This window comes from Haematobia irritans, chromosome 5 (genome assembly GCF_050003625.1).
Source record: "Haematobia irritans isolate KBUSLIRL chromosome 5, ASM5000362v1, whole genome shotgun sequence".
NCBI classification, from domain to species: domain Eukaryota; kingdom Metazoa; phylum Arthropoda; class Insecta; order Diptera; family Muscidae; genus Haematobia; species Haematobia irritans.
Genome location: NC_134401.1, coordinates 80,482,686 through 80,496,102, shown reverse-complemented (window position 1 = coordinate 80,496,102; position 13,417 = coordinate 80,482,686). Strand labels below are relative to the sequence as shown.

Sequence of the window (13,417 nt, the reverse complement as noted above, 5' to 3'; positions counted from 1 at the left end):
TTAGTTTTTTATGGTTCTGTTGATTAAGAACTGAATATTGTTTTTAAGGTTATTTGAGACGCTGAATCCAAATCTGAACTTGATTTTTTTTTCAATCTAAAACTACTTGGAAAATTGAAAAACAATGTAAGCACGGCTTAAGTAAATCGTGAACGAAATCAAAAGTTGTGCACCGATTGTAATGAAATATAGCTCATTTTATTCGAAATATATTTAAATAACTGTTTCTGAAACAAAAGTGTGATTTTTGTCTCATTTTTATTTTTTTTTTTGGAATTTTTAAAAACAAAATTTTTGTTAAAAATTATTTTTTTTTTTTAATTTGAACGATATCTCTAAAACTACTTGGGTAACTGAAAAACAATGCAAAAAAAGGCTTAAAGAGAATATTGTTTGGGATTTTCGGATTTTTTTAAATTTAATATGGTGAACCGTTTTCAAGTTATTCCAATATATGTAGGGGAATTACCAGGTGCAGATTGGGATTCAGCGTCCCAAATAACCTTAAAAACGATATTCAGTTCTTAATCAACAGAACCATTGTTCCCTTGTGTTATTAATACAGTTTTCTGATTTAAACCAATATTTTTGATTAATTAGTGGTTTATTTTGGGTCGATATATTCGGCTTCTGCTTCGACTACCAAAAACTCGTCGGCGGCTGCTAAACTCGACTGCTTCATTCTCTGATACAGATCTCATCTATCGAATTTTTTACTCTTTTCGCAGTACATTAATAAAGCTATACACGTACAAAGAAATGTTATTTTAAAAATCCCAAATTATAACGGATACTTCAAAGCAAAAAATATTTCCTTCATTCCACAAAAGAACTTTAAATCCCAGATGCTAAATCCTCAAAATAACTCTTAGCCTATATTTGAAGCCTTTTTTCTTATTCCAGTGGATTTAAGGACGATTTCTTTAAATCAAAAATGTGTTTCTTTACTTTAAGGAAAATTTGCCTCAGTTCGAAGACATACAGCTTTAACGGAGGGACGCAAATCTCCAAAATGTGTGTCCTAAATTTAATAAAACAAAATTTTTTGAAGCAAAAATTATAAATTTTATTTTAATTAAAATTTCATTATATTAATGAAATTTGTTCTTACACCCAAAAAAAGTGACCCCACCGTGGAAGAAAATGTAGATTTATTTTAGAAAATTTTAACTAAAATAGTTTTAATTGCAACATGTTACAAATAAGTTAATACTTTTTGTCAAATTGAAGAAAATTTTTTTAAAAATAATTAATTTTTTTCTGTTGTTTAAGAAAATTTCATATGTTGGAAGAAAAAATTGGATTTAAAAATTGTTAAAATGTCTTTAGCGCTGTACGAAGTTCGAGACAGGTACAGCTTTAGTAAAATTTACTCATTTGAGAGACTTATGAACTCAATTTAACTAAACTTCTGTCATTTTAGGAAAATATGATCTATTTTATTTTTTAGTAAAATTGTGCACTATATTTGTATACAACCTTTTTTCTTATTTTTAGTTCACGTCATTAAAGTTAGCAAAAAATTATTCAAATAAGGAACATTTACTTATATTGTGCAAAATTTAACTAAAATCAACTAATCTTCATGAACTAAAATAAAGTTCAGTTGGCATTAGAGCCCCTTTTTTCTGGGTGTAATATGTCGTAAATTGCGCCTCCAAAAATTTAGGTTGCATAATCTTTAATATCACGTAAATATTTTTGTCAGTGTAGTTTTAAATCTATTCTCAATAAAGTTTAACGATTAGTTATTTACATCAAAAATGTTTTTCTTTAAAGATAGACGGCTTTAATGGAGGGGCGCAAATTTCAAAGATTCGTGTCGTAAATTTAATCAAAATTTCCTTATTTTAAAGATATTTGTGCTGCATGTCTTAACATTTAGGTAACATAATCCATAATTAAATTTAGTTTTTGTGTTTTATTGTTTATATTATAATTATAATAGAATCTTATATAATTAATTTATTAAGAATAAAAACGGGATATTTTATTATTCAAGAATCAAGATCCATTTTCGGCGGCACAACTTCTCCAAATGATATTACCTCTTCATCCTCCTCATTTAACGTTGAAGAAATATTGTTAATCAAACATTCACTGAAAATAGAATAAAAGTAAATACAATTAGCTCGTGTACAAACTGTAATAATATAATTTAGGTTCGATTTGTCTTAATGAAAAATTACACTAGTTTACACTGAAAATGTACATTTGAAGAGAGTTGACTTTTCTTAAGTATTTTGATCTGCTGAATTCGAAAAAAATGTTAACAAAAAATTTATGGAATAGTTTTTGAGATATCCCGTTATTTTTAATTTAGATGGTAAATACTTTTCCGGCGGAAAATGGTCACTGTAAAACATGATTTTTTTGAAAAATTGGCCTTTGTGCATCGATATTGAACCTCATAACTTATTACAGATCCAAGTATACACGATTGTTCGTCATCTCAATACCTTTCATTTTAGTATCAACAACGATATAATCGGACGTTTCAAACTCGAGATATAATTTGTTTAGTGAAAAAATGAACGAAAAAATTCATATTCACTGAATCAAAAAAGTCTCTGTACAAGCGCTCTATTAGAAGAAATAAACTAAAAGTACACTGAAAAAACAGTGAACCCACCAGGAAAGAAAACTTTCGATTAATTTTAGAAAATTTTAACTAAACACTATTACAAACGCTGGCATCACGCCGATATCACAAAAATAAGTAAATATTTTTCGACAAATTCAAAAAAATTTATTAGACATAATTAAGTTTTTTCACTTGTTAAAGAAAATGTTGTAGTTTGTAGGAAAAATTGGAGTTAAAAATTACAAGAATGTCTTTAGTGACATACGAAGTTCATGATGAACGCATTTCTAGTCAAATTTACGAATTTAAAGAAATAACCAACCTTCAAATGATTCGTGTCAAAATTTGACGTCTGTAAGTCAATTAGTTTGTGAGATAGAGCGTCTTTTGTGAAGCAACTTTTGTTATTGTGAAAAAAATGGAAAAAAAGGAATTTCGTGTTTTGATAAAATACTGTTTTCTGAAGAGCAAAAATACGGTGGAAGCAAAAACTTGGCTTGATAATGAGTTTCCGGACTCTGCCCCAGGGAAATCAACAATAATTGATTGGTATGCAAAATTCAAGCGTGGTGAAATGAGCACGGAGGACGGTGAACGCAGTGGACGCCCGAAAGAGGTGGTGACCGACGAAAACATCAAAAAAATCCACAAAATGATTTTGAATGACCGTAAAATGAAGTTGATCGAGATAGCAGAGGCCTTAAAGATATCAAAGGAACGTGTTGGTCATATCATTCATCAATATTTGGATATGCGGAAGCTCTGTGCAAAATGGGTGCCGCGCGTGCTCACATTTGACCAAAAACAACAACGTGTTGATGATTCTGAGCGGTGTTTGCAGCTGTTAACTCGTAATACACCCGAGTTTTTCCGTCGATATATGACAATGGATGAAACATGTCTCCATCACTACACTCCTGAGTCCAATCGACAGTCGGCTGAGTGGACAGCGACCGGTGAACCGTCTCCGAAGCGTGGAAAGACTCAAAAGTCCGCTGACAAAGTAATGGCATCTGCTTTTTGGGATGCGCATGGAATCATTTTTATCGATTATCTTGAGAAGGGCAAAACCATCAACAGTGACTATTATATGGCGTTATTGGAGCGTTTGAAGGTCGAAATCGCGGCAAAACGGCCCCATATGAAGAAGAAAAAAGTGTTGTTCCACCAAGACAACGCACCGTGCCACGTCATTGAGAACGATGGCAAAAATTCATGAATTGGGCTTCGAATTGCTTCCCTACCCACCGTATTCTCCAGATCTGGCCCCAGCGACTTTTTCTTGTTCTCAGACCTCAAAAGGATGCTCGCAGGGAAAAAATTTGGCTGCAATGAAGAGGTGATCGCCGAAACTGAGGCCTATTTTGAGGCAAAACCGAAGGAGTACAACCAAAATGGTATCAAAAAATTGGAAGGTCGTTATAATCGTTGTATCGCTCTTGAAGGGAACTATGTTGAATAATAAAAACGAATTTTGACAAAAAATATGTTTTTCTTTGTTAGACCGGGGACTTATCAGCCAACCTGTTAACCATACAGTGGTTCATTCTTACTATTTTTGGAATCGTAAGAAAATGTTTATCTACTTTAGTCTCTAACACGCCCAAAAAATGGCTTCTGTAACATATACTCCCAAACACATTCTGCTTCAAGTATATATCTATTTTCAGGATTGGTCCAAACAAAATATTGTTTGTATTGTTCAAACATATTATGTTTCAACTTATGCAAGCACTGGTAGAAAAAACTTTTATTGAAATTTTCTTTGTGTGCATATATCTTTATATATTATTTTTATATTTTTAAGTCGCCAATTGGTTACTTCCATTTTTATACCCTGCTCCACACTGTGGAACAGGGTATTATAAGTTAGTGCATATGTTTGTAACACCCAGAAGGAGACGAGATAGACACATGGTGTCTTTGGCAAAAATGCTCAGGGTGGGCCCCTGAGTCGATATAGCCCTGTCCGTCTGTCCGTGAACACATTTTTGTAATCAAAGTCTAGGTCGCAGTTTTAGTCCAATCGACTTCAAATTTGGCACAAGTATGTGTTTTGGCTCAGTATAGAACCCTATTGATTTTGGAATAAATCGGTTCAGATTTAGATATAGCTCCCATATATATATTTCGCCCGATATGGAATTATATGGCCCCAGAAGCCAGAGTTTTACCCAAATTTGCTTAAAATTTTACACAAGAAGAACAATTAGTACTATAGTCAAGTGTGCCAAATTTTATTGAAATCGGTTCAGATTAAGATATAGCTCCCATATATATCTTTCGCCCGATATGGACTAATACGGTCCCAGAAGCCAGAGTTTTATCCCAATTTAGTTGAAATGTTGCACAGGGAGTAGAATTAGCATTGTTGCTATGCGTGCCAAATTTAGTTGAAATAGGTTCAGATTTAGATATAGCTCCCATATATAGCTTTCGCCCGATTTACACTCATATGACCACACAGGCCAATTTTTTACTCCGATTTAGTTGAAATTTTGCAAAGGGAGTAGAATTAGCATTGTTGCTATGCGTGCCAAATTTGGTTGAAATCGGTTCAGATTTAGATATAGCTCCCATATATATGTTTTTCTGATTTCGACAAAAATGGTCAAAATACCAATATTTTCCTTGAAAATCGCCACTGCTTAGTCGAAAAGTTGTAAAAATGACTCTTATTTTCCTAAACTTCTAATACATATATATCGAGCTATAAATCATAAATAAACTTTTGCAAAGTTTCCTTAAAATTGCTTCAGATTTAAATGTTTCCCATATGTTTTTACAAACATTGTGTTCCACCCTAGTGGATTTTGTAGAAGTCTATCAAATTCTGTCCAGATCGAGTGATACTTAAATGTATGTATTTGGGACAAACCTTTATATATAACCCCCAACACAATTGACGGATGTGATATGGTATCGAAAATTTAGATCTACAAAGTGGTGCAGGGTATAATATAGTCGGCCCCGCCCGACTTTAAACTTTCCTTACTTGTTTTACCTACAGCATACTCTCGGTCTATTTTTCTAGACGCATACAGTGGGGAGCAAAACCGAGTGCATGTTTTAACTTTTTGCAATCTTTATTAAATAGAAAATGTCTAGTAAGGCCCACAAAGATTGGGTCATTGATGACTGCAAATAAGTTAAATGGTCAGATGAATAATCGGATGCAATAGAACATTACTGGTAATGACATTGTAATGAAAAAGTATCAATAAACACCACATCACACAAACCGTAAAACATAGAGGGGGAAGCTTCATGGTATGGGGTTGGTGACACACTTGGAGGAGACTATCTTGACATTGTGCAATCTGATTTGCCTGTGTTTGAGGAGGTTTGCGCCTACATACAAATTTTTTTTATTTCAATCACGAAAATCGCTGATTCAATAATATTTTTAATTGAAATGTCTTCAATCACGAAAATGATAGTATCAATCATCCATTTTAATTGAAAACCAACACGATTTTCTATTAAAAATTTAATTGAATTTTGTCCCGGAATCAATTAATTGTGTGATTGAATCAATTAAAAATGTGATTGATTTTTGACATAAAATGCAATCACAGTTTTAATTGAATCAATTAAAATTTTAATTAATTTCGTGACAAAAATCAATCAACTATTTGATTGATTCAATTAAATTATTAATTGATATGGGCAATAAATTTTAAAATATGTATATATTGGGCACCAAATATCTTATTTGGTTTTATTTGAAATAAAAGAAAATATGCGTTTCTTATAAAAAATCTGAAATATTTTATTTTTTTGAATTATGCTATAGAATAAAGAATTTGGTTTTTGTTATTTGTGTGTTTTGTTCTAACATAACTTAGACATACAATTATGATCAATAACAACTAAAGGGTTAACACATAAACTATATAAATCATTATCTTCCATATCATATTAACGATGTCAGCATGTTCCTTCTAATATTTAAATGCGCCTAGATTTCCAATAAATCAGCAGCCTGTAAGCTAAATTAGTTTTTCTGAAAGTAAACAGAATAATTCGAATTTAATTTTGTTCAATTAAAAGTTAATTTTGTTAAACATTACCTGCATATAATATCAAGTCCCAGGTTGCATATTTACGAGGGCAGTTCGGAAACTTCTTAGCCTAGCACAAAAAGCGCGGTATAAACAGAAAAAAGTTAAGTGTTTTTTTTTAGTAACAATTCCTTTCCAAAAATTTCCACAATTGAAAGTCTATTAAAATTTGAGCCAATCAAAGACAAAAATAATGGTATTATATTGATGATACTTTGCAAATTCTGGAAATAGAAAAAAATATAAATGGAAAATACATACACAGAAAACTAGAAATGAAAAAAATTACAATTTTAAAAGATCAATACGGTACCCATTATTATTCAACCGTCGAACTGAACGGACGTGTTTTCTAATAGCGGAGTATTTCATCGTAATAAGTACTTATTACGAATTTCACGTGTGGTGGAAATAATAAACCACCATGCAGCGAAATTCGAAGTCATCCACTGGGTTGCTAACTTCAGGGCCCAGTGGACGGGTAACGACTGAAGTTATAAATTTGGGCAGCGACCAAGAGTCAGGCCCAATTAGTCGACCTGTAGACGGGTCGACTGGCGGTGACACTTTGGCAAGTCGAACCTTTTCTAAGGTGACGACATCAAAAGGAGGCAATCCCTCTCGAAAGAGATTCAAGGAACGAAGAAATGCTTTGTTTATCCTAAAGAAATTAGGATCAGTCGACCCAAGCACGTTGTCGGCTAAGCAAAGCGATTCCTTAAAATGGGCTCAAGGAATTCTTGAAGCTGGAAAAAGGGAACGATCACCGGATGAGCTACCATCCTCTAAACGGGATCAAAGATCGTTTGCCTCAGTTGCAAAAGACAGCCTTGTGATGGCTATTATTAATAAAGGAGCATTGGACGGTATGATTCCAAGGCAAACATGGGGGGAAATTGAGAACGCGATGTCTGGTGTCTACTCAGAGGTGCGAAAAAAGTTTCCCGGACCAAGCCCTCGACGGCAAGATGCTGGATGGTATCAAGGACGATATAAGTTAATAGCTTTTGCAGACCAGAGGTCTATGGATTGCTTTAAAGCTGCATTGATGCTAATTGGTGAAGTTTGGGAAGGAGCCGCTTTGGAGTTAGTCGATAAAAAAGACATACCGGCTAAACCTAGAGCACATGCATGGATACCGGCAAACCCTCCTGATCCTGAGTCAATACTAGAGAGACTAAAAGAATGTAACCCAGATCTTCCAACCGCCGATTGGAAGGTTGGTCGTTTGGATGAGGTGGAGGGACCAAGACGACATGCGGTGTTTATATTAAACATAGAGTCGCTGCCACATCTAGCCCAGACCCAAGGACGCGTAAGTTATGGCTTTCATGATATCCATATGAAGGTATACAAAAGCCATCAGCCAAAGGATACCGAAACGGTCAAGCCTCCGGTAGAGTCAGCAGTGAAAAAATCTCCTAGCGAAGCCGAAGGAGACATAAAACCTGCAGACTATGGCGAAAATCGTATGCGGGAAGTTTCTACAGGTTCAAGCCTCACCAAAGCTGAACCGCGGATTGTTGCGAGAGTCACCGAGATCTGTGAAGAGGAAGCCCTTGATGACCCAATTGAAGCGGCTGATGTGACGGTGGTTGAAAATTTGGATGGTTCTACGGTTCCTCCAGATAAATCTTCACCATTGTAAGGCCGCTTGTGCTGCCTTAAAAGTTCTCCTGATGAAAGGAGACATAGATATAGTTCTTATTCAAGAACCATACATATATAAGAACAAGATCTGTGAATTAAGCACTCCGGGTTTCAAACTTTTGCATAATACCGGTAACGATATAAATCGAGCATGTATAATTGCTAAAAACGAACTAAACTTGTTTCTGCTTCCTTCATTGAGCAATGCAGACACTGTCGTAGCCAGTCTAGAGATATCCACATGCAAATATTGGGTATCTTCGGTCTACATGGGACATGATAGGGATATGCCACCCTGTGCCGTTAAGACCTTAGTTGAGGAGTCACTAAAAACAAACACAAAACTCATTATGGGATGCGATGCAAATGCACATCATAGTATTTGGGGAAGTAGTGATACTAATGCAAGGGGAGAGTCGCTAATAGAGTTTATTTTGCGTACTAACCTGGTAGTTTGCAATAAGGGAGATGCACCAATCTTCGTCACCAGGAACAGACAAGAGGTTTTGGACGTAACGTTGACCTCTCCGGAACTGAATGATAAGATATCTGAGTGGCAAGTTTTGAGGGAACATAGCTTCTCAGATCATCGCTACATCAGTTTCAGATTGGCTGTTCGTACTTCAAAGACCATATTTCCGCCAAATGTTAGGAAAGCTGATTGGAATAGGTATAGGGAATCGTTCAATTTGATGATACCGGAAGTGCCGGAGACAAATATGAGCACTGTGCAAGATATCGAACACGCAGTGGAGCGGATTACTAAGGCCTTCAAACATTTCACTGAAAGCTGCATGCCCTAGAGGAAAGCCAAGGGGAAAAAATCGGCCGCCATGGTGGACTACGGAGTTAAGTAATATGAGGAAATCCTGCAGGAAGCTCTTTAACAAAGCAAAGTCCACAAGAGCTCCGGAGGATTGGGACACTTACAAGATGAATCTGAGAGAATATAAACGAGAACTGAGAAGGTCTCAACTAAACTCTTGGGATGATTACTGTAGCAGTATTGAGAATACGTCAGAGGCTTCCAGACTACGGAAGGTACTAGCATCCACTAACACCGCTCCAGGTTTCATTAAAACATCGGAGGGAAATTGGACAACGTCCAGTGAGGAGACGTTGGAGGTACTTTTGGACACACACTTCCCTGGAAATCAGACGGTTGAACCATGTTCCGGCGGTGTAACAGAGGCTCAGCGATCATTTCCTATCGAGGAAATTGTGTCGGACTCTAGAATAAAATGGGCTTTAAATAGCTTTGGACCATTCAAATCCCCCGGACCTGATGGAATTACTCCGGCGGAGTTACAGGCAGTGGCTGAAAGAATTATCCCCTGGTTGACGGTGATATATAAACAATGTGTAAACTTAGCATATATTCCAGAAAAGTGGAGGGAAACAAAAGTCGTCTTCATACCTAAAGCAGGAAAAGCCTCTCACTCGAGTGCGAAGGATTTCCGACCAATCAGCTTATCCTCATTCCTACTTAAGACCCTGGAGAGGATGATAGACATGTATCTTAGAACTAGCGTGGATTCAGGTTTGCTCTCGAAACGACAGCATGCATACTCGAAGGGCAGGTCTACTGAGACCGCATTGCATGAACTGGTCAGCTTTATTGAAAGCTCACTATCTGTCAAAGAATACACAATCGTGGCGTTTCTAGACATCGAAGGGGCGTTCAATAATGTCCATCCGAGCTCGATATTAAATGGACTGACAACTCTGAATGTTGGTCCAGGTATACTTAGGCTGTTAGACGAACTTCTAATGAAGAGACGTATTTCAGCCACACTAGGGCAAGCAAACATACAAAGGTATGTGAACAGAGGCACTCCCCAAGGAGGAGTTCTATCACCTCTTCTTTGGAATGTTGCTATAAACAACCTTCTGGTTTCTCTAGAAAAAGAAAGGATAAAAGTGGTGGCATACGCAGATGATGTGGCGCTAGCAATCATTCAACCGTCGAACGGAACGGACGTGTTTTTCAATAGCGGATCAACTCATCGTAATAGGTACCTACTACGAATTTCAAGTGTGGTGGGATATTAAGCCACCATGCAGCGAAATTCCAAGTCATCCACTGGGTTGCTAACTTCAGGGCCCAGTGGACGGGTATCGACTGGAGTTATAAATCTGGGCAATGACCAAGAGTTAGGCCCAATTAGTCGACCTGTAGACGGGTCGACAGGTGGCGACACTTTGACAAGTCGAACCCTTTCCAAGGTAACGGCATCAAAAGGAGGTAATCCCTCACGAAAGAGATTCAAAGAACGCAGAAATGATTTGTTTATCCTAAAGAAATTAGGATCAGTCGACCCAAGCACGCTGTCGGCTAAACAAAGCGATTCCTTAAAATGGGCTCAAGGAATTCTTGAGACTGGAAAAAGGGAACGATCGCCGGATGAGCTGCCATCCTCCAAAAGGGATCAAAGATCGTTTGCCTCAGTTGCTAAAGATAGCCTTGTGATGGCTATCATTAATAAAGGAGCATTGGACGGTATGGTTCCAAAGCAAAAATGGGGGGAAATTGAGAATGCTCTGTCTGTCGTCTACTCACAGGTGCTGGAAAAGTTTCCCGGCCCAGATCCTCGACACCAAGAGGCTGGTTGGTATCAAGGACGATTTAAGCTAGTCGCATTTGAGGACCAGAGGTCTATAGAATGTTTTAAAGCTGCTCTGATACTAATTGGTGAAGTTTGGGAAGGAGCTGCTCTAGAGTTAGTCGAGAAGAAAGACATACCGGCTAGACCTAGAGCATATGCCTGGATACCTGCAAACCCTTCTGACCCTGAATCTATTTTAAATAGACTGAAACGATGCAATCCAGATCTTCCAACAGCTGATTGGAAGGTTGGCCGTTTGGATGAAGTGGATGGACCAAGACGGCATGCAGTGTTTATATTGAACACTCAGTCTTTGCCACATCTGGCAAAGTCCCAGGGCCGTGTATGTTATGGCTTTCATTATATCCAAATGAAGGTGTATAAAAACGATCAGCTAAAGGATTCAGAAATGGACAAGCCTCTGTCTGAATCAGAAGTAAGCGGATCCTCTTGCGAAGTCGAGGGAGATACCAAAGTTGAAGACATGGATAGATACCGTATGCGTGAGGAGGCTTCTATTGCCTCAGAACTCACCAAAGTCGAACCTATGGTTATTGCGAGAGTCACCGATATCTCTGAAGAGGACATTCTTGATGACTCGATTGAAGCGGCTGATGTGACGGTTGTTGAAAATCTCGATGGTCCTACGGATCCTCCAGATAAATCTTCATCATTGTAAGGCTGCATGTGCTGCCTTAAAAGTTCTCCTGATGAAAGGGGACATAGACATAGCTCTTATTCAAGAACCATATGTTTATAGAAACAAAATATGTGAATTAAGTACTCCGGGGTTCAAACTATTGCAGTATACTGGTAATGATGTAATTCGAGCCTGTATAATTGCTAAAAACGAGCTTAACTTGTTTCTGCTTCCTTCAATGTGCAATGCAGACACTGTCGTTGCCAATTTAGAAATAGCCAAATGCAAATATTGGGTATCTTCGGTCTATATGGGACATGACAGGGAGATGCCTCCATGTGCCGTTAAGACCTTAGTTGAGGAGTCACTGAAAACAAAGACGAAACTCATAATGGGATGCGATGCGAATGCGCATCATAGTATATGGGGAAGTAGTGATACTAATGCAAGGGGAGAGTCGCTAATAGAGTTTATTTTGCGTACTAATCTGGTAGTTTGCAACAAGGGAGATGCCCCAACCTTTGTCACTAAAAACAGGCAAGAGGTTTTGGACATCACCTTGGCCTCGCAAGAACTGAATGAAATGATATCTGAGTGGCATGTTTTAAGTGAACACAGCTTCTCAGATCATCGCTACATCAGTTTCAAATTTGATGTTCATATCACCAAGACCATATTTTCGCCAAATGTTAGGAAAGCTGACTGGAATAGGTATAGGGAATCGTTCAATATGATGATACCGGAAATAACAGAGACAAATATGAGAAATGTGCAAGATATCGAACACGCAGTGGAGCGGATTACTAAGGCCTTCAACATCTCACTGAAAGCTGCATGCCCTAGAGGAAAGCCAAGGGGGAAACATCGACCACCATGGTGGTCTACGGAATTAAGTAATATGAGGAAATCCTGCAGGAAGCTCTTTAACAAGGCAAAGTCCACCAGAGCCCCTGAGGACTGGGGCGCTTACAAGAGGAATCTGAGAGGATACAAGCGAGAACTGAGAAAGGCTCAGCATAACTCTTGGAATGACTACTGCAGCAGTATTGAGAATACGTCCGAGGCTTCCAGACTACGGAAGGTTCTAGCATCCACCAACTCCGCTCCAGGTTTCATTAAAACATCGGAGGGAAATTGGACAACGTCCAGTGAGGAGACGCTGGAGGTACTATTGGACACACATTTTCCTGGAAATCAGACGGTTGAACCATGTACTGGCGGTGCCACAGTTGCTCAGCGGTCGTTTCCTGTCGAGGAAATTGTATCGGAAACTAGAATAAAATGGGCGCTAAATAGCTTTGGACCATTCAAATCCCCCGGACCTGATGGAATTACTCCGGCGGAGTTACAAGCTGTAACTGACAAAATTATCCCCTGGTTGTCAGTGATATATAAAGGATGTATCAACTTATCATATATCCCAGGAAAGTGGAGGGAAACAAAAGTCGTTTTCATACCTAAAGCGGGAAAAGCCTCTCACTCGAGGGCGAAGGATTTCCGACCAATCAGCTTATCCTCATTCCTACTTAAGACTCTGGAGAGGATGATAGATATTTATCTTAGAACTAGCATCGATTCAAGGTTGTTCTCGAAAGGACAGCATGCATACTCGAAGGGCAGGTCTACTGAGACCGCACTACATGAACTAGTCAGCTTTATTGAAAGCTCACTATCTGTCAAAGAATACACAATCGTGGCGTTTCTAGACATCGAAGGGGCGTTCAATAATGTCCATCCGAGCTCGATATTAAATGGACTGACAACTCTGAATGTTGATCCATGTATACTCAGGCTGTTAGACGAACTGCTAATGAAGAGACGTATTTCAGCCACACTAGGACAAGCAAACATACAAAGGTATGTGAACAGAGGC

General features: G+C 37.8%; 1 protein-coding gene across 1 annotated transcript in view; it reads right to left on the bottom strand.

Annotated features, from left to right (window-relative positions):
• Positions 1-1,901: 1,901 nt before the first annotated feature.
• The window catches only part of LOC142240767 (uncharacterized), a 74,238-nt gene continuing 62,722 nt past the window's right edge, over positions 1,902-13,417 (bottom strand). Inside the window, exon 4 of the mRNA XM_075312488.1 lies at positions 1,902-2,100. Within this exon, the coding sequence (XP_075168603.1) occupies positions 1,998-2,100 (103 nt within the window). The 3' untranslated portion in view covers positions 1,902-1,997. The remainder of the gene's footprint in view (positions 2,101-13,417) is intronic.